Source organism: Synchiropus splendidus, chromosome 12 (genome assembly GCF_027744825.2).
Source record: "Synchiropus splendidus isolate RoL2022-P1 chromosome 12, RoL_Sspl_1.0, whole genome shotgun sequence".
Lineage (NCBI taxonomy): Eukaryota > Metazoa > Chordata > Actinopteri > Syngnathiformes > Callionymidae > Synchiropus > Synchiropus splendidus.
In genome coordinates this window covers 1,972,300-1,991,364 of record NC_071345.1, presented here as the reverse complement: position 1 = coordinate 1,991,364, position 19,065 = coordinate 1,972,300, and the positions used below count along the sequence as shown (strand labels likewise).

Here is a 19,065-nt window from a genome sequence, read left to right as displayed (position 1 = left end):
AGATGAATAATAGCAGGCAGAAGCCAGTGAGCCACCAATGCCGCGTGTCGGGCAGAGGAAGCGTAGCGGCCCCCTGTGACCACGATGAGCTCAGTGTGGTGATGCGACATGAGTCTCCAACGCAAGTGTTGCCTCAAGTCAAGCGCGGGCCCCAGCCAGCTGGCAGGAGCAGCGTGTGACGCGGTGCTCCGAGTGGGTGGAGCCCAGTTCCCCATCCACAAGGCGCTCCTGAGCCACAGCAGCGACTTCTTCCGGTAAGTTCCCTCAGAGGAGCGGTGAGGGAGCAGCATGCCTGAGCTTGTGACCGTGTGCACATCAGGGTCATGTTCCAACGTTGGTCGGCCCCGGACCAGACCCTCTTTACCGTCTCCGGCGTGTCGGCCGACACCATGGGCTCCATGATCCACTTCCTCTACTCCGGTTCGGTCTCCGTCCGAGACGACAACGTGTGGAACCTCCTGCAGGCGGCGGACTACTTCAACGTCAGCGACATGATGCAGGCCTGCTGCGCCCACCTGGCTGAGCAGCTGTGTCTGGAGAGCTGCATCCATCTGTGGAAGTTCACCAAGTCCATCCACCCGCCTCCCCCGGTCCATGGCAAGGCCTTCACCTTCATCATGAGCCACTTCCAGGAGCTCATGTCCTCAGAGGACTTTGTGCAGCTCAGTGTTCAGGAGCTCAGCGTCTTCCTGGAAGGAGACCAGCTCAACATCAGGAAGGAGCGCGTGGTGTTTGAGGCCATCGTCCGCTGGATCGGTCTGGATCCAGGCCAACGAGGACGACACATGGCTGAGCTGCTGTCCAAGGTGGGTAGGCTGAGAGGTCCGGTCCGCTGCTGAGACACGTATCCACATCTGCTCCTCCTGCAGGTGCGGCTGGCCCTGATGCCTCTGGACTTCATCAGATGTGAGGTTCTGACCAACGAGCTGGTCCAGAGAGACGCCGATTCGCTGAACATGGTGAAGGACGCCATCAGAACCATCAACCACATCCTCATACGGCCCAAGGTGCGGGGCTTCCGGAACCTGCCGGCGCGTCCTCGCCTGCCAAACGTGGCCATGCTGGCTTGCGGGAAAGTCACCGGCAGGTTCCCCTTCAACATCATCATGGCCTATGACATTTGCGTGGACCACTGGGTCACGCTGAGCAGCACACTTCCCCACCGCCGCTTCTACTACGGCGTGGTTTTCCTCAACGGCTTCCTCTACTGCGTCGGAGGCCACATCGCCTACGAGATCACCAACCGGGTTCACCGCTTCAACCTGAGCTCGCACACCTGGCAGGAGGTGGCGCCCATGACAGACCACCGCTACGACCCCGCCGTCACCGTGCTCAGCGGCGCCATCTATGCGCTGGGAGGCTCCGATGGAAGTCACAAGCTCCGCAGCGCCGAGTGTCTGAGACCTGAGGAGAACCAGTGGAGAAGCATTGCGCCCATGAACGAGTGCCGCAGCGAAACCAGCTGCACTGCCTTCCAAAACAAGGTAGGTGGCACTAGAGCGTCCTTCAAAGAAAGACAGATGCAGAGCCTCTGGACCTGGATGTGACATGCTGAGCTACGCTAAAATGGCTAAACTAGCAGAGCATTAAGAGAGACCTTGGTGCTCAGCAGCTCTCTGCTGCCCTCCGCTGGTCGGCTCCTGCCTGTCGCTGTTCATGGCTAACACTTGCTGTGCCGCACCTGCAGATCTACGTCTTTGGCGGCTACAACGGAAGTCACATCCTGCGATCTGGCGAGTGTTACAACCCCAAGAGAGACCAGTGGACGCTCCTTAGACCTATGATGTGGCGGCGAGCGGGTCTCGGCGTGGTGGCCAACACGGAGCGGGTGTACGCGGTAAGTTGGCACAGTGCCGTGGGCCGGGTGGCTGGGCTCATCTACCGCTGTCTCCTCCAGGTGGGTGGCAGAGACGGGCAGCAGGTGCTCAGCACGGTGGAGGCCTACAACCCCAGGACCCGCGCCTGGCGCACAGTCAGCCCCATGGCCAAGCCGCGGCAGTACTTCGGAGTGGCAGTGGTGGAAGACATTCTCTACGTGGTGGGAGGCTTCAATGGCCGCTCCTTCACCAACAGAGTGGAGTCCTATAACACTCAGGCGGACACGTGGAGTCTGACCTCCAACACCAAGAACCTGCGCGGCGCCTGGGGCTGCTGCTCCGTCTCTGGACTTCCCAACATGGCTGACTACCTTTTCCCCCGGGACTCGCTCCCCTCGCTCCCGCTGTGGGACCGCCGCGTCCGAGTCCGGAAACAGACCGCCAGGTATGGAGCGTCGGTCCAGTGACACGTGGGGGAGGGGCTGTCGCAGTCGGGCCGACCAATGGGAGCGCAGGGTTCTTCTTCCCGGCGCTACAGCAGGACTGGCGCTCGCCACGCTGGGAGGTTGAGCCCATCTCACCTGATGTGACTCACCTGAGTCCTCATCCCTCTAAGGTGGACCGTGATGGTGGACCGTGAGTGGTCAAACGCCGCCATGTCCGCGGTGCCATGGTGCAGGCGGCGGAGTGAACGCACCTGTCGCAGGTGCGACTCGGAGCGCGTCCGAGTCCAAGCTCCTATTGGTTTGGACTTTGCTGATTAGGACTTCAGACGTGGGCCGGTGCCGAGTCCTGCAGCTGCAGGAAGTCCCACTATGGGGCGTCAGCAAGAGACGGTGAAGGTGACGTGAGCCAACCATGAAGAAGCTGCAGCCCAGCTGTTGACTCCTGCAGCAGATGTTGCTGCGGAGCACCTGAAACTTTGGATTTAAAACCCTTTATTGATTTCAAACACTTTTCTGCAGCTGCATGTCCTCACCAGCCAAATCCAAGGCAATAAAAGCTTGAAAGATCTGGCTTCATGCATCGTATGTGCCCTTGAGCTTTGGAGCTGCTGCCTCTCGCACCCGGGCCTGGGATCACGAGGCCCTGCTGGAGCCCGGGAGGCTCAAGCTGCCGTGTCAATCATCCTGATCTCATCTGTTGGCCCCGCCCCCCAGACACACTCCCTCACTCCGGCTGTCTCCACTTCTCTCTCGGCTACGACCTGGCTTCACGCTTCTGATCCTGGTGAGACGTTCTTCTGGACTGATACTCCGTGTTCATCCTGGTAAAGAGAGAGCCAGTCCACGTTGGTGTGGCTCGCGTGGTGTGTGTGTGTGTGTGTGTGTGTGTGTGTGTGCGGGGGCAGGTTTTCGCTACTCTTGTGAGGACCAAGTCTTGACAAGGCTCCTTCTTGTCAGGACATTTTGGCCCAGGCGAGAACCTGAGTAAAAGCAGTGTGAGTCTGACTGGGCTCCAGTCTGGTCCAGGCTCCTGGTCCAGGCTCCTGGTCCGGGTGAGCCGTGTGTTTGGGTTCAGGGGGAAGGGTGGTGGTCCCCACCAGGGCAGAGAGACAGGCGTGTGTGTGAGCGAGTGGACTATATTTGGAGGCTCCCTGAATAGCACGGCGGCGACAGGTGTGAGTCTGGAGGCGGTTGCTGCCGGCTCTGGTTGCAGCTGTTGCTTGAGCCACTCACTCCTGACTCGCAGTGCTGCTATGGAGTCGTCCGGCACGTCGGTGGAGGCAGGGCTTCCTCTGCAGACTGCGCTTCAGCCTCCAGACCAGGAGACGGCGCTTTCACCCAGCAGTGACCCCCCGGTGGTGGTGGACCCCGTGGATCCCATGGAGGAGTTTGGCCGACGCCTGAGTGACATCATCCTGAACCACGGCTCGGCTCAGGTGCGTCGGCCCGGTCGCGTGACTCTGAACCAACTGACCAGAGTGTCACATGACAGGCGTTCTCTGACGAAGACAAGATGGAGGACGAGGACTCAGGTGACCGTGAGTTGGGCTCATCCAAAGTGGGTGAGTTGCTCAGTGGTGTGTGTGTATGTGCAGATGTGTCCAAGCTGCTGCAGACCCTGGAGCAGCTGTCGTCCCCGGAGGACAAGGTGGAGGAGCTGCTGCAGAGATTCACACGGCTGGTGAGACCACGCTGCCGCTGAAGAGGATGATGATGATGATGATGATGATGCCGCCCATGCCTGCAGGCTCTCTCTCACCAGCGGCAGCAGGGCGAGCGCTGCAGCAGCCAGGCCGCGCGACTGGAGCTGGAGCGGCTGTGCAGAGACCTGACGTCGTACTTCGCCGTGGTCCGAGTGAGTCGACGCTTCCTCTGGCCAGGAGCGGAGCGGCGACTCACAGTGACCTGCGTCCACAGGAGGAGGCTCTGCAGCGCTCCCTGCAGGATGCGGAGAAGCGCGCTGACTTCCAGAAGATGCTGACGGAGATCCAGAGCCAGATCCAGACGCACAGCGCTCGCAACGACAAGCTGTGCCGAGAAAACGCCGCGCTGACGGAGAAACTGGAGACTCTGGTGAGCCAGAGTCAGCAGAGAGACGAGGTGAGGAGCAGGCGCTGGTGCTGTGGCTCAGGCTCAGGCTCAACCCTCACCTTCTCTCCAGAGTCTGGAGAAGATGGACAAGCATCACGAGCTGCAGCTGCGACTGGCCGAGGCCAAACTGCAGCAGGCGGAAGCTCAGCTGGCCGACGCCACCGACAGACACAAGAGGGAGAAAGAATACGTAAGCTCCGCCCACTGAGGCGCCTGATCCACGCTGTGGGAGCAGCACTGACAAGTGTCTCATCTCTGTCGTAGTTACTTAGAGAAGCCATAGAGAAAACAAAGAAATGCTTCACAATGAAGGAGCAGGAGCTGAACATGAAGAAGAAGGTAACATGTCTCCTCTCTCTCCTCCTTCTCCTTCCCCTACCTCCTCCTCCCCTTTCCCTCCTCCTCCTTCCTATCTTCCTCCCCTTCTCCTTCTCTCCTCCCCTCCTCCACCTCTTCCCACCTCTCTCCTTCCTCTCCTGTCCTCCTCCCTTCCTCTCTTTCCTCCCCTACCTCCTCCTATCCTCCCCCTCTCTCCCCTCCTCCTCCTCCTCTCCTCTTCTCAGTTACTCCTTCAGGCAGCAGAGTGGAAGCTTCACTCAGGTGGTCTACAGTCGCAGGTGAATATTGTGGTGGTCAGGTGACGCTGTCAGCCATGTTGGCAGGATGAAGGTGGTGACCAGGACAGTGCAGACGGAGCTTCATGGTCCTTCTCCTGGCTTCTCCTCTCCTCACCCGCTTCTCCCTTCTCTCCTCCTCCCAGCTGACGCTCTACTCTCAGAAGTTTGACGAGTTCCAGGAGACTTTGTCAAAGAGCAATGAGATCTACGTTCGCTTCAAGAAGGAGATGGAGAACGTAGGTGCTGTGGTGCTGAGACCAGCCCGTTCTGCTTCTGATGCTTTCTGCTGCTCCAGATGTCAGAGAAGATGAAGAAGCTGGAGAAGGAGTCCAACGTCTGGAAGACCAGGTTCGAGAACTGCAACAAGGCTCTGAACGATGTGATGCAGGAGGTACGGTCCTGTCCTGGGCCCGGGTTGCTCCAGACCTGGTCCTGCTGACGCTCTGCTCACGGGCTCTGATGTTGCAGAGGACGGAACGGGGTCACGAGTACGACGTCTTTGTCCTGAAGATCCAGAGGCTGGAGAAGTTGTGCCGGGCGCTGCAGGAGGAGAGGAGCGGTCTCTACCGCAAGATCAAGGAGGTCCAGCAGGCCCAGAGCCAGGGCTGTGCCCAGGTGCAGGAGGCTGACCCTGTTCTGTGCGACAACATGGCCCGGCTGAAGGAGGAGCAGCTGAAACTGCAGGAGTTTGCAGCTGCGCTGCTGAGCTCCCCTGCTGCCGCCGAGGAGGAAGAAGAGCAGGAGGAAGAGGAGCTTCCACTGGACCAAGACCTGCTCGCTTCTGCCTTCCTCCACTTCCAAACCAAAACCTCAGAGGCACCAGGACCCGCAGCGGAGGAGCTGCCCGCCACCTTGGAGCCAGAAGAGGCCAAGAACCCAGAGACACAGAGTCACAGAGACCAGTGAAGAAGACATGCCTGTGTGTGTGTGTGTGTGTGTGTGTGTTCCCGTTCTTCTTTCTTTGTGAGAACTAGTGTGAGTTTTGAACCAACACCTTGGCCTCATGTCTGTAACATCAGTCTGAGGGTTCACCCCTCAAAATACCTGGGTCTCAGTCTGGTTAGGTTTAGGAAGAGGGGCTGGGGAAAGGGTGATGGCCGTGAGAGGTCCCCGCAAGGACGGAGAGACAAATATGTGTGTTTTCATTTGAGGCTCTGAAGCGTCTCAGCAGATCAGACTGTTCAATAGACTTGAAATAAAGAGTTTCCTGCTCACAGATGTTGATGGTGAAGATGATGATGGTGATGATGACGACGATGATGATGGTGATGATGATGATGAGGATGAGGATGAAGATGAAAATTTGGTGATGAAGATGAGGATGGTGATGGTGATGAAGATGTGATGATGAGGATGATGAGGATCAAGATGATGTAGATGACGGTGATGAAGGTGCCGACAGACTTGACTCTGAAACCTGTGTTTCCACCTCAGAACTGGCTGACAGGTAGGAATGGAGCTGATTGGTTGTTGTCTTTTATTTAAAATCTTTTCAGCCAGTAAAAAGTTGTTGCTGCTGCGTCACCATGGAAACTTGACCCCACTGTCACTCAGGCCAGACTTGCAGCACCTCCTGCTGGTGACCTAGAGCCACGACAAGTGTGTGTGTGAGCGTGTTCGGGAGAGAGTGTGCGTGAATGTGTAACATGTACATGTGCGTGCGTGCGTGTGTGTTTGTTGCGTAAACCCAACAAGACAGAGGAAAGACATGCAGACGAGGAAACACATGGACAGAGCAGAGCAGAGACGTTGAAGACAGAGTGTGGTCAGGTGACCAGCAGAGCTCATCACAGCCTTCCATCTGGAGCAGGACCAGTCAGCGGGCCTCGCACGGGACCGAGCCCCTCAGGGGCTCTGCTGCTCCATGTTGTCCACCAGAGGCTCCTTCTTGAGGAAGTGCAGATGTTTGACGGACCTCCAGACACTCAGGAAGCCCCCTGCGGCGGCCGTCCGGCCCGCTGTGCTGTTGTCCTGCTGCAGGTGCTCTCTCTGCATCTCCTGGAGCTCAGCGTCAGTCATGACGGCGACACCAGGCTCAGGGGCAGCCGGACTCTCAGCCCCCAGCTTCTCTTGGTGAGGTTCTCCTGGAAGAGAGTCCACCTTCCCAGACTCCTCCAGGTCCTGGTAAGTGCTCTTCTTCTTGGTCTCGAAGTACTTGACCACACAGTAGGTGACGGAGCCCACCGTGTTGACCACCACGCCACCGATGAAGAGCCGCGTCGGGGACACGTCACTGAAGGCCACCATGCCCACCGTAATGGTGGCGATGCTCTTGACCACGCCCACGAAGCTGGTGGTGACAGCCGAGTTGATATAGGTGCAGTGCAGCGTGGTGAAGTTCATGGCGCCGCCGATGACCACGCAGAGCACGAAGATGGCGCTGATGGTGGGATCGGACCAGCCGGCGTAGGACCACATGTTGACGGCGTCCAGAGAGACCAGCGAACACACCAGCAGCACCTGTGGGGGCAGGCAAAGGGCGCCACAGGACTGGGACTCAGACACATGAGCTGGCGCCACTTACGGGCGACGCCATGACGGCGATGGTGTACTGAGCCGTCAACGGCCCATGATCGCTGTCCAGGCTGGTCTTCTGGATCAGAACCAAGTAGGAGGCGTGGATGATCACCGCCAGGACCCCGGTGATGTAGCCGAACGGATCTCCAGTCAGATCTCCAGCCCCTGCAGCCAAGGCAGCGCCGTCATCCTCATCGCCGCCGCCATCACTGCAGACGTCTGTCTGTCTGTCATCATCATGTCCGTCTGTCTGTCATCATCATGTCCGTCTGTCTGTCTGTCTGTCACCATCACGTCTGTCTGTCTGTCATCATCATGTCCGTCTGTCTGTCCGTCTGTCATCATCATGTCCGACTGTCTGTCATCATCACAGCCGTCTGTCCGTCTGTCATCATCATGTCCGTCTGTCTGTCCGTCTGTCATCATCATGTCCGACTGTCTGTCATCATCACAGCCGTCTGTCCGTCTGTCATCATCATGTCCGTCTGTCTGTCCGTCTGTCATCATCATGTCTGACTGTCTGTCATCATCACACCCGACTGTCCGTCTGTCATCATCATGTCCGTCTGTCTGTCCGTCTGTCATCATCATGTCCGACTGTCTGTCTGTCTGTCATCATCACACCCGTCTGTCCGTCTGTCATCATCACGTCTGTCTGTCTGTCATTATCACGTCCCTCTGTCTGTCTGTCCATCTCTCTGTCATCATCTCATCACGTCCGTCTGTCTGTCTGTCAGTCTGTCTGTCTGTCTGTCTGTCAGTCTGTCATCATCAAGTCTGACTGTCTGTCATCATCACACCCGACTGTCCGTCTGTCATCATCATGTCCGACTGTCTGTCCGTCTGTCATCATCATGTCTGACTGTCTGTCATCATCACACCCGACTGTCCGTCTGTCATCATCATGTCCGACTGTCTGTCTGTCTGTCATCATCACACCCGTCTGTCCGTCTGTCATCATCACGTCTGTCTGTCTGTCATTATCACGTCCCTCTGTCTGTCTGTCCATCTCTCTGTCATCATCTCATCACGTCCGTCCGTCTGTCTGTCAGTCTGTCTGTCTGTCTGTCTGTCAGTCTGTCATCATCAAGTCTGTCTGTTTGTCATCATCACTTTCATCTGTCCATCTGACTATCTGTCTGTCATCATCACATCCGTCTGTCTGTCTGTCTGTCATCATCACGTCCGTCTGTCTGTCTGTCTGTCATCATCATGTCTGTCTGTCCGTTTGTCATCATCACGTCCATCTGTCTGTCTGTCATCATCACATCTGTCTGTCTCTCTGTTCGTCCGTCTGTCATCATCACATCTGTCTGTCCGTCCGTCTGTCACCACCTTCATCATCATCATCATCATCAGACTTGTGTGTGTGTGTTAGTTACCAGCCAGTGCAGCTCCTGCCGTGGTGATCATCACTGCGGTCACCACACCAGCAGATGGCGCTCCATTCTTTAATACACACACTCCAATACTGAGCGTGAAGAGCGGCAGGCAGCGCTTGAAGACCACGTACATGGGCAGGCTCAGACCTCGCAGGGACCACAGGGTCAGCGTGGACTGGAGCGTGGAGAGCACACACACCGGCCCGAACTCCTGTCAACACACACACACACACACACACACTTGAAGGCAGGCAAACACGCACAAACACACAGAAGCAACACCTGAATCATCATCATCATCATCATCATCATCATTGGTGGCCTTCAAGCGAGAGAAGAGCGATGACTCTCGATCGATCAGGTGTCTGCTTGGATTTCTGTCTTTCGGCTGTGTAGAGCTCGTCGTCGTGGAGACAGAGAGAATCGTTTCACACCTGCAGCCTGACATCCGTCAACTGGACACTGATGACCAGCTTGCTCTTATTGTGAAAGAACTATCCGTTTCACAATAAAATTGCTGTTCTGTTTTGAAAACCCGCAGTCAGTAGGGTCAGAGAGAAGGTCCAGGTGTGAGGAGGGTCAGTCAGAAGGTCCAGGTGTGAGGAGGGTCAGAGAGAAGGTCCAGGTGTGAGGAGAGTCAGAGAGAAGGTCCAGGGGTGAGGTAGGTCAGTCAGAAGGTCCAGGTGTGAGGAGGGTCAGTCAGAAGGCCCAGGTGTGAGGAGGGTCAGAGAGAAGGTCCAGGTGTGAGTAGGGTCAGTCAGAAGGTCCGGGTGTGAGGAGGTCAGTCAGAAGGTTTAAGTGTGATGAGGGTCAGTGAGAAGGACCAGGTGTGAGGAGGGTCAGTCAGAAGGTCCAGGTGTGAGGAGGGTCAGTCAGAAGGTTTAAGTGTGAGGAGGGTCAGTGAGAAGGACCAGGTGTGAGGAGGGTCAGTCAGAAGGTCCAGGTGTGAGGAGAGTCAGTCAGAAGGTCCTGGTCTGAGGAGGGTCAGTCACAAGGCCCAGGTGTGAGGAGGGTCAGTCAGAAGGTCCAGGTGTGAGGAGGGTCAGAGAGAAGGTCCGGGTGTGAGGAGGGTCAGTCAGAAGGTCCAGGTGTGAGGAGAGTCAGTCAGAAGGTCCGGGTGTGAGGAGGGTCAGTCAGAAGCTCCAGGTGTGAGGAGGGTCAGTCACAAGGCCCAGGTGTGAGGAGGGTCAGTCAGAAGGTCCAGGTGCGAGGAGGGTCAGAGAGAAGGTCCAGGTGAGAGGAGGGTCAGTCAGAAGGTTTAAGTGTGATGAGGGTCAGTGAGAAGGACCAGTTGTGAGGAGGGTCAGTCAGGAGGTCCAGGTGTGAGGAGGGTCAGTCAGAAGGTCCTGGTCTGAGGAGGCTCAGTCACAAGGCCCAGGTGTGAGGAGGGTCAGAGAGAAGGTCCGGGTGTGAGGAGGGTCAGTCAGAAGGTCCAGGTGAGAGGAGGGTCAGAGAGAAGGTCCATGTGCGAGGAGTATCAGTCAGAAGGTCCAGGTGAGAGGAGGGTCAGAGAGAAGATCCTGGTCTGATGATGGTCAGTCACAAGGCCCAGTTGTGAGGAGGGTCAGTCAGAAAGTCCAGGTGTGAGGAGGGTCAGTCAGAAGGTCCAGGTGCAAGGAGGGTCAGTCAGAAGGTCCATGTGTGAGGAGGGTCAGAGAGAAGGTCCAGGTGTGAGGAGGGTCAGTCAGAAGGTCCATGTGTGAGGAGGGTCAGTCAGATGGTCCAGGTGTGAGGAGGGTCAGAGAAAAGGTCCAGGTGTGAGGAGGGTCAGAGAGAAGGTCCATGTGTGAGGAGGGTCAGTCAGAAGGTCCTGGTCTGAGGAGGGTCAGTCAGAAGGTCCAGGTGTGAGGAGGGTCAGTCAGAAGGTCCAGGTGTGAGTAGGGTCAGTCAGAAGGTCCAGGTGTGAGGAGGGTCAGAGAGAAGGTCCAGGTGTGAGTAGGGTCAGTCAGAAGGTCCATGTGTGAGGAGGGTCAGTCAGAAGGTCCTGGTCTGAGGAGGGTCAGTCAGAAGGTCCAGGTGTGAGGAGGGTCAGTCAGAAGGTTTAAGTGTGATGAGGGTCAGTGAGAAGGACCAGGTGTGAGGAGGGTCAGTCAGAAGGTCCAGGTGTGAGGAGGGTCAGTCAGAAGGTCCAGGTGTGAGGAGGGTCAGTCAGAAGGTCCATGTGTGAGGAGGGTCAGAGAGAAGGTCCAGGTGTGAGGAGGGTCAGTCAGAAGGTCCAGGTGTGATGAGGGTCAGAGAGAAGGTCCGGGTGTGAGGAGGGTCAGAGAGAAGGTCCAGGTGTGAGTAGGGTCAGTCAGAAGGTCCGGGTGTGAGGAGGGTCAGTCAGAAGGTCCGGGTGTGAGGATTGTCAGTCAGAAGGTCCAGGTGTGAGGAGGGTCAGTCAGAAGGTTTAAGTGTGAGGAGGGTCAGTCAGAAGGTCCAGGTGTGAGGAGGGTCAGTCAGAAGGTCCAGGTGTGAGGAGGGTCAGTCACAAGGTCCAGGTGTGAGGAGGGTCAGAGAGAAGGTCCAGGTGAGAGGAGGGTCAGAGAGAAGGTCCAGGTGAGAGGAGGGTCCGAGAGAAGATCCTGGTCTGATGATGGTCAGTCACAAGGCCCAGTTGTGAGGAGGGTCAGTCAGAAGGTCCAGGTGTGAGGAGGGTCAGTCAGAAGGTCCATGTGCGAGGAGGGTCAGAGAGAAGGTCCAGGGGTGAGGAGGGTCAGAGAGAAGGTCCAGGTGTGAGGAGGGTCAGAGAGAAAGTCCGGGTGTGAGGAGGGTCAGTCAGAAGGTCCAGGTGTGAGGAGGGTCAGTCAGAAGGTCCAGGTGTGAGGAGGGTCAGTCAGAAGGTCCAGGTGCGAGGAGGGTCAGAGAGAAGGTCCAGGTGTCATGAGGGTCAGTCAGATGGTCCAGGTGTGAGGAGGGTCAGAGAGAAGGTCCAGGTGTGAGGAGGGTCGAGTTACGGTACCTTGGCCAGCTGCAGGTTGAAGGCCGGGACCTGGACCTTGCCCAGCCTCCGGAGCGCCTCCAGGCCGAGGGCGGCGGTACTGCAGGTGAGCAACTGCAGGAGGGTCAGAAAGCCGAAGTGGAAGTGACTGATGAGGAACTTGAGCAGGATGTTGAGGGAGCCGGAGAAAACTCCGTGCGCCACCGCCACTGCGATCCCCGGGAGCCGGCTCCGGAACACGTCCATGCCGAGGAGGAGGAGGAGGAGGAGGAGGTCCGCAGCGAGAGGAGAAGCGGCGGGGGGAGTTCAGGACGGGTTCGGCAGAGTTGTGACTCGCTGGATCATTCGAACCTCAAAGATGGGTTTTCCGCGAAAAGGAGAAAAAGAACTGCAACTACCGGAGACGAGCGCGGAGGAGCGCGCGTGCAGGAGGGAATCCCCGCGGATAATGATGATGGTGATCAGAGGAGAGATGGAAGCGACTGCAGAGCGAAGGAGAGCGGTGGAGGGGGGAGAGAGTGAGGGAGGGAGGGAGGGAGGAAGGGGAGAGAAGCAGGGAGGGAGAGCGAAAGACAGGCGGGGTGGCGAGGTGGGGGGCGGAGTTGTTCAGTTTTGTCGAGCCAAAAAGTGAAGTTACAAGGAAGTGACATCATCGCCATAAGTCGCTCCACTTGGCCGCGTGTGACGTCATCACCTCGGGAATGGGGGACAGCAGGGTCCCTCAACTTGCGGCGACGGAGTCACACTCAGTAGGGGGCGCTGTCTCCCACTCGAGCCAGGTTCAGAAGTTGCTGGTCTGAGTCACATGTCACGAACCAGAGATGAGGGTGGGACCAGCCGCTGTCCAATCAGACGGCAGCCGAGAGGAAGCGCTCACTGATGATGGAACCCAGAAGTCAGAGGAGGTCAGGTGACCTTCTCAGAGCTCCATGCTGGTGATGCAGGTCTCCACCTGGTCTCTCCTCAGGAACACCTCCATGTTTGCTCCACCACGGCTCGGGAGGTCCCTCCACCTGGACTCAGCTGTGGCTCTGGAACCATGTAGAGACCATGGTTGACTTGGCCTTGACTGAATGGAAGAGAAGGTCCCGCTCCTGGTCCTGTTGCCTGTGCTCCCCCTCCCTCTTCACCAGCCACCCCCCTCCCCCCACTCATTAACAGCCGTGTTAACAACCTCCACAACATTTTAATTGAAATATTTCATCACCACATCATCTCGGGGCCACGAGGGACAGGCTCCGCCCACATCCAGCTCAGTCCATTAGCTTCCAATTAACACGCTGAGACAGAAGAGGCGAGGAGATTAAGACCCGGCCGGGGAGGGGGGTGCAGGGGGTGGGGGGGAGGCATTCTTCCTGCGGCTGCCGCTCACAGAGATTAGACGCAGTAATCTGTGGAGGCGGAGCTGCCGGTTCACAAGTTCCAACGCTGAGATGGAAAACAGGCAGGAAGCGGCGGCGAGCAGCACGCCTTTATGAAACCATGGAGTGCGAGCGGGCTACGGCGGCGTGAGACACGCCGGCGTGTAGATTTTCACCGTCTGGTCCCAGGAACAGTCCACCACCTGCGGAGACAAGACAAGGCCGTGAAGGCAGCAGCATGAAAGAGCAGAACCTTCAGACGGCGGCGGCGAGAAGAAAGCGCCCACGCTGCGGGCGCTGCACGCCACGTGCCTCCTGGACACGCGCGGCTGCTCTGGCTCGCGCTGTCACTCACACTCCAGTCGGGTCAAACCGAGTGGACCACATGAGCCCCGTGGTCATGTGACGTCATGCCGTCGCCACAGAGTCAACAGAGTCTGTGTTGGACTGGAGGTCCAATTAATGCTGGTCTATTTGTGCTTCCTCTCCATGTGTGATGAAGGTGCGTTGCCATGGTGACGGCAGGTGGCTCAGGTGTGTGAGTCGGACCATAATATTTGCTGAGTGTTTGGTTTCGAGTCCTGCACACGAAACCGGACACTCCCATTTGGGTGGGGTGGAGCTCCGCCCCCTGCTGGTGGTCTGCTGCCACCTACCTGGTTCTGGATGTGCAGGTTGAAGTCCAGACCGAAAACGAACTCCGAGTGATGTTGCTGCACCTGCTGCAGCGGCGGGTCCAAACTCACGTCCCAGAACCTGGAAGACACCATCTTCCATCTCAGTGGGGACCTCCTCCTCTGGCCGCGGCCCTTTCCCCAGCCTGTCAGCTTCACCCTCAAACTGAGGCTTGTGGGGGTCAGCAAAATGGCCCTACAATTCCATGAGGGCCCCACAAGTATAGCTAGACCAGGACCACACACACAATGAGTTATGGCTGTTTTGGGAGAGGTCAGCGCACATGTGGACCAGGTTTGAGGGTTCAAACTAACCATGTGTTCAGGGGGAGGCTGGGAAAAGGGCGATGGCCAGGAGCGGTCCCCACAAGGAGAGCCAAACAAACGTGTGTGTGTGTGTCTACCAGTAGCTGCACTTCTCACTGAAATGATTTAATGACATTTGTGGAGCAGCGTTTGCTGCGTCAGGGCCTCCATCACAGCAGAGGTTTCATTAGTCTGATTGGACCTGGACCCAGGCCCAAGTCTGCGTCTCTGTGTGTGTGGGGGGGGCGCGAGAGAGGAGGGAGGGAGGTCCTGTACTTGCATCTTTTTTAAAACCTTGTGGGCACATTGCTGCCGGTCCCAACTAGGTGCAGCCTCACTCTGAGGCTTCAAAGTTCAAACTCGCTTGGCTCCAGTCTGGTCCAGAGCCATGTGTTTAGAGGGAGCGGCCGGGGAAAGGGCGATGGCCAGGACGCGTGTGTGGTGTGTGTGTGAGACGTACCGGACGGTGAAGTCGTAGGAGCAGCTGGCCAGCAGTGTTTTACAGAAGGGTGAGAACTGTGGAGAGAAGAAGCATCATGAGCTCCACAGTCTGATGGTGATGACGTCATCATCCGTGGATGCAAACACCCTGTGATCAGGACGACGGTGAGGATGATGAAGACCTGTCGACTCATTAGTGAAAGTGCTGAGACGTGGGTGAAAATGCTGAGACCAAATGTGCCTTCGATTAGCACTCACACACACGTGTTCCTGTCCTTCTATCTGAGTGAGGACCGTCATTGACCCCTCACCCTTTCCCCGGCCTCTCCCTCTCAACCGAACCATCTCAACATTAGGCGGTTTCACACCGGACGCCGTCTCCAGACCAAGTGTGTCCGGCGTGAACACGGGCCAGGCGGGTTCTGGCCGCGGACTTGATCCCGGCTGGAGAGCAACGTGGACCAATCCAGACGCTCCGTATTACGCAGGTAGTTTCCGCTATTACCTTGTAAAATAAACAAGACAAGACTCTTTCATGTTCAGTTTTGGCTGTGAAACGCCACATTCTGAACCACAGTGGAGCCCAGCTATAATGACTCAGCTGTTTTGTAGTTTTAACCCCCAAACTGAGGCTCAACAAAGTGCCAACATGTCCTCACTCTGTTGGTTATAAACTCATGCAGGCTCTCACAAAGACAGAAGTACAGGAAGTACAGGAGCACACACAGTGGCGCACCTCCTCTCCTGGCCATTACCCTTTCCCCTGCCTCTCACCTGACCCAGGACTCTGTGAGGACAGACCAAAATGTCCTCACAAGACTGTGAAGACTTGTGAAGACTTGGTCCACCCAAGTATGGCGAAACATGCTCCTCCCCCCCGCAACACGCTGTTGTTTTGTGTCTTGTTTGCTTCATTTGCATTTCCAGTTTGATGCCATCAGAGCAAATCACAGCGCTTCAGACATGATGCTGCATCTGTGTGTGTGTGACTGTTTCCCCATCCTTGTGGGGACATTTCTGCCGGTCCTCTTCAAACCAAGCCTCAATTTGAGGATGAAAACTTCTATGTGATTCCAGTCTGGTCCAGGTGAGAGGCTGGGGAAAGGGCCATGGCCAGGGGAGGTCCTCACAAGGGCAGCGAGAGAGGCTTGTGTGTGTACCTTGACCCTCCGGACAGCGTAGGTGTGGCCCAACAATGAAGCGACAGGCTTGCGGGCGTTACGTAGGTCCCAGACACACACGCTGCAGTCCACCGAGCCAGTGGCAACCAGATTCTGTGAACACACACACACACACAAGGATGATGATCATGTCCTTGTGGAACCTCAGGCTAACCTGAACCAGGACGGACACTCACACAAACACACACACACACTTGTGTTTGATATCACCTGGTCATATTTGCACCAGTCACAGCTCAGGACTTCACCCTGGTGAGCTGGGACAGCCACCCGACATGCAGCCGCTCTGACATCCCAAACTCTGAGAGTCCCATCACCTGAGAACAAAACCACACACGACCTGAGCCCAGAGAAGTGACCCTCCTGTCCGTGTCTGTGTGTGTGAGTGTATGTGAGGTCGGTCTCCAGATGCTCACTTTGGTGTATTTGACTCTGGAAGCGCTCCCAGACCGGTGTGTGTGTGTGTGTGTGTGTGTTGACAGCCTGCCAACACTCTGCGACACTCAGGTCCAGTCAGCAGAGATCAGCTTCATCACACAAACACTCACGTGTCAAACCAAGCCGGGGTCAAAGGTCGGACAGAGCCATGGAGAAGGACCAGATCCAGTGCAGCGTCAGTGTGAGAGACCCAGAAGAAGGGGGAGGAGAACGAGGAAGAAGAGGTGGAGGAAGAGGAGGAGGTGAAGGAGGAGAAGGAGAAGGAGGAGGAGGAAGAGGAAGAGGAGGAGGAGGAGAGGGGAAGGAGGAGGAGGAAGAAGAGGTGGAAGAGGAGCAGGAGGAAGAGGAGGCGGAGGAGGAGGAGAAGGAGGAGGAGGAAGAGGAAGAGGAGGAGGAGAGGTGGAGGAGGAAGTAAAAGGAGGAGGAGGCGTCCCGGGTCTCTGCCAACCGGATGATGGATCAGTGTCAGCTAGGTGTGAATGACGAGGGGCTGGAGATTAGAAACCACCAGGAGGCGAGAGCGAGGCGTCAGATTAATCCCTGCTCACCCAGCGTCGCCTGGAAGCTCAACACCGAGAGCCTCCGGATTCAAAAGCTACGGATGCTCCTTATCTCCTCTCCTCATGACTCTGACATCATCGCTCTGCGCGTGCCTTCCTGCCGTGTTCTCAAAAACACGACCAGAAGGAGGCGCTGAATTCCCCCACGGCAGGCACACACTCACACACACATGTTGAACAGGTCACCAAAGCAAGGCAGAGGCGTCTGTGGCAAATGGGCTCCACTGTGGGTGGGAGGGCCTCGGTGTTGATGTCGCCATGACGACCAAACCTGGCCCACGGCATCCAGAGTAGAAGGAACACTGGTTTGACGGTTCAATATGGCCGCTCCACGCAGCCAGAGGACACAGGTCACTGTGGACCAGCGGAGGCCAGCCTTGCTTTCCAACCTCCTCGCCAACACAACACCTGACCCCAGTCCACGCAGCAGCTCCCCAGTGTGTGCGTATGCGCTAGTTTATACTGCCTCGTGGGGACCAATCCCTGTCAACACACTGTCCTCGTGAGGACCTTTTGCTAGTCCCCACAGGTCCAAACCTCAATTTGAGACTTCAAACTAACTGGGTTCCAGTCAGGTGCAGGTGAGCCACATGTTCAGGGGGAGAGGCTGGGGGAGGGGTGATGGCCAGGAGAAACCTCACAATGTCCCCACAGGGATGACAATACAAACATCTGTGTGTGTGTGTGTGTGTGTGTGTGTGTGAGAGAGAGACTGTCAACCGTCAGTTATGGCTTTGTTCCATGGCTGAACCAGAGACAACTGATAAGGTGTGTTTTCAGTGACCTGCACCAGTTTGTTCTTCATTATCTGCTGACTGTTATCTCTGAACTCATAATTCCTGATGGATGGAGGTGGACTCAACACACACACACTAACACACACACAGCTGCTGCAGGAGCGTCTGGTTGCAAAACATCTGTGCCTGTCGCCCCCTGGAGGCTGCGTGCTGCCCTGCACTCACGTGGACGCTTGGATTTGGTAGGAAGGTCCGAGCAAGGGTCACCACTATGAACATCCCCGGAAGTGCGAGACTCTCAACGCACCTGAGGTTGAGGCAAAGCATCCTGGGATGTGAGGCGACCAGACGGTGCTGTAAATGACCCCTTCGTGACCCCGCAGCGTGACCAGAGAGCGAGCCAGCTGAGCGTCCCACTGAGGAACCACACACACACACACACACACACACACACACACACACACACACACACACACACACACACACACACACACACACACACACACACACACACACACACACACACACACACACACAGAGTCAGGTCTGGAGTCCACACCTGGACGGAGAAGCTGCAGACGGGGATCCTCACCACTTTAGCAGTTTGATCCCAGGAGCCCGACACCAGCAGGTTCTCCCCTCGAGCTTGGCTCCAGTCCACTGAGCACACCTGGCATGTCAGAGCCGCGTGAGTAGGTGGCGCTGTGGAGCGGCGTGTGTTGGCTCTGTACCTACCTCTGTGGCGTGTTCCTTCACCACTGCGAGAGGAGCATCGCCACAGGTGGAATCCCACAGCTGCAAACTCCCATCTCCTGCTGCAGCTACGAGGACATGTTGGTGAGTCTCGCTCCAGCAGACGTCGAAGAGCGCGTCGCTCCAGCTCCAGCTGACACACACACACGTGAGCACACTGGTGAAACGTGTCTGCGCCGACGTCACTGAGCGTCCGAAGCGCACCTGTGGACCAGCGCGACTCCGGTGTTGGTCGGCTCCAGCAGCATCAGCGCTCCTCCACCTTGGAAGGGCAGACAACGCGGCGTGAACTTGGCGGCCTCCGCGGGTCGCATTAGCTCTCACCTGAGAGTCCGAAGTTCTGCGCTGCAGCGCAGGCCACTCGGTTGGCGGAGAAGGGAGACGCTTCCACCGCGTAACCATGGAGACCAGCGGCGTGGAAGACGCGCGTCATGGCAGCTCTCCGGCGCCACCTGCTGGTCATTGAAACTTTTGTTTGCATACGCTCGTTATTGGCTTCCAAGTCTTCTCTACAGCCGTGACGCAACGTCGTCTTCATGTCGCACCGTAAGATGGAAAGATGGACAGTGACCCAGCTCCGAGCGGCACATCACGTCAGCCGGGGGTAAAGAGTGACTTACCTGTCGGTCAGCGAAACGAGAAGTCTGACGCCATGTCGAAGTCCACACACACGAACTTCCGTGGTCTTCTTCTTCGTCGTCTTCTTTCAGCCTCTCTACCGCCCCTGTGAGTGCGGCGACGCAACAGCACCAGCCTTCCTTCCATTCATGAGATGGATTGAATGATTATGTACTTTATTTATCCCACAGTGGGGGAAGTGGACG

At 57.0% G+C, this 19,065-nt stretch overlaps 4 protein-coding genes across 7 annotated transcripts; 2 read left to right on the top strand and 2 right to left on the bottom strand.

Annotated features, from left to right (window-relative positions):
* Positions 1-36: 36 nt before the first annotated feature.
* On the top strand, positions 37-2,284 carry LOC128768773 (kelch-like protein 10). Its single transcript, XM_053881925.1, has 5 exons — positions 37-254; positions 320-806; positions 870-1,484; positions 1,688-1,837; positions 1,898-2,284. The coding sequence occupies exons 1-5, from the start codon at positions 109-111 to the stop codon at positions 2,282-2,284; spliced, it is 1,785 nt and encodes a 594-aa protein (XP_053737900.1). The 5' UTR covers positions 37-108.
* A 613-nt stretch (positions 2,285-2,897) lies between these two features.
* On the top strand, positions 2,898-6,725 carry txlnba (taxilin beta a). Of its 3 annotated transcripts, none has more exons than XM_053881956.1 (11): positions 2,898-3,047; positions 3,510-3,699; positions 3,756-3,795; positions 3,859-3,944; positions 4,011-4,118; positions 4,181-4,363; positions 4,425-4,544; positions 4,619-4,693; positions 5,115-5,207; positions 5,267-5,362; positions 5,440-6,725. In XM_053881956.1, the coding sequence occupies exons 2-11, from the start codon at positions 3,517-3,519 to the stop codon at positions 5,875-5,877; spliced, it is 1,422 nt and encodes a 473-aa protein (XP_053737931.1). In that variant the 5' UTR covers positions 2,898-3,047; positions 3,510-3,516; the 3' UTR covers positions 5,878-6,725. The 3 variants fall into 3 exon arrangements, with proteins under 3 accessions (XP_053737931.1, XP_053737932.1, XP_053737929.1); XM_053881957.1 differs by lacking the exon at positions 4,619-4,693 and adding an exon at positions 4,918-4,971 and having other exon boundaries at positions 3,028-3,087; XM_053881954.1 differs by having other exon boundaries at positions 3,028-3,087.
* LOC128768791 (solute carrier family 35 member D3) lies at positions 6,447-12,203 on the bottom strand. Its single transcript, XM_053881963.1, has 4 exons — positions 11,812-12,203; positions 8,871-9,081; positions 7,496-7,653; positions 6,447-7,431 (listed from the first exon to the last, which is right to left on the bottom strand). The coding sequence occupies exons 1-4, from the start codon at positions 12,034-12,036 to the stop codon at positions 6,817-6,819; spliced, it is 1,209 nt and encodes a 402-aa protein (XP_053737938.1). The 5' UTR covers positions 12,037-12,203; the 3' UTR covers positions 6,447-6,816.
* A 767-nt stretch (positions 12,204-12,970) lies between these two features.
* Positions 12,971-18,943, bottom strand: pex7 (peroxisomal biogenesis factor 7). Of its 2 annotated transcripts, none has more exons than XM_053881993.1 (11): positions 18,862-18,943; positions 18,566-18,693; positions 18,446-18,503; positions 18,224-18,374; positions 18,081-18,158; positions 17,796-17,904; positions 15,964-16,070; positions 15,733-15,846; positions 14,592-14,647; positions 13,808-13,907; positions 12,971-13,354 (listed from the first exon to the last, which is right to left on the bottom strand). In XM_053881993.1, the coding sequence occupies exons 2-11, from the start codon at positions 18,672-18,674 to the stop codon at positions 13,289-13,291; spliced, it is 948 nt and encodes a 315-aa protein (XP_053737968.1). In that variant the 5' UTR covers positions 18,675-18,693; positions 18,862-18,943; the 3' UTR covers positions 12,971-13,288. The 2 variants fall into 2 exon arrangements, with proteins under 2 accessions (XP_053737968.1, XP_053737967.1); XM_053881992.1 differs by having other exon boundaries at positions 18,566-18,696; positions 18,862-18,931.
* Between the last annotated feature and the right edge of the window lie 122 nt (positions 18,944-19,065).

Bases quoted from the DNA above. Each gene is read 5' to 3' on its own strand.
- txlnba (XM_053881956.1), top strand. From the start codon at position 3,517: ATGGAGTCGTCCGGCACGTCGGTGGAGGCAGGGCTTCCTCTGCAGACT. The intron at 3,945-4,010 runs GTGAGACCACGC...CCATGCCTGCAG, and splicing joins TGCAGAGATTCACACGGCTG to GCTCTCTCTCACCAGCGGCA. The intron at 4,694-5,114 runs GTAACATGTCTC...TCCTCCTCCCAG, and splicing joins AGCTGAACATGAAGAAGAAG to CTGACGCTCTACTCTCAGAA.
- pex7 (XM_053881993.1), bottom strand. From the start codon at position 18,674: ATGACGCGCGTCTTCCACGCCGCTGGTCTCCATGGTTACGCGGTGGAA. The intron at 18,504-18,565 runs GTGAGAGCTAAT...TGCCCTTCCAAG, and splicing joins GCAGAACTTCGGACTCTCAG to GTGGAGGAGCGCTGATGCTG. The intron at 13,355-13,807 runs GTAGGTGGCAGC...TTGTCTCCGCAG, and splicing joins ACCTGCACATCCAGAACCAG to GTGGTGGACTGTTCCTGGGA.
- LOC128768773 (XM_053881925.1), top strand. From the start codon at position 109: ATGAGTCTCCAACGCAAGTGTTGCCTCAAGTCAAGCGCGGGCCCCAGC. The intron at 255-319 runs GTAAGTTCCCTC...TGTGCACATCAG, and splicing joins CACAGCAGCGACTTCTTCCG to GGTCATGTTCCAACGTTGGT. The intron at 1,485-1,687 runs GTAGGTGGCACT...CCGCACCTGCAG, and splicing joins GCACTGCCTTCCAAAACAAG to ATCTACGTCTTTGGCGGCTA.
- LOC128768791 (XM_053881963.1), bottom strand. From the start codon at position 12,036: ATGGACGTGTTCCGGAGCCGGCTCCCGGGGATCGCAGTGGCGGTGGCG. The intron at 9,082-11,811 runs GTACCGTAACTC...GTGTGTTGACAG, and splicing joins TCAACCTGCAGCTGGCCAAG to GAGTTCGGGCCGGTGTGTGT. The intron at 7,432-7,495 runs GTAAGTGGCGCC...CTGCCCCCACAG, and splicing joins TCGCCGTCATGGCGTCGCCC to GTGCTGCTGGTGTGTTCGCT.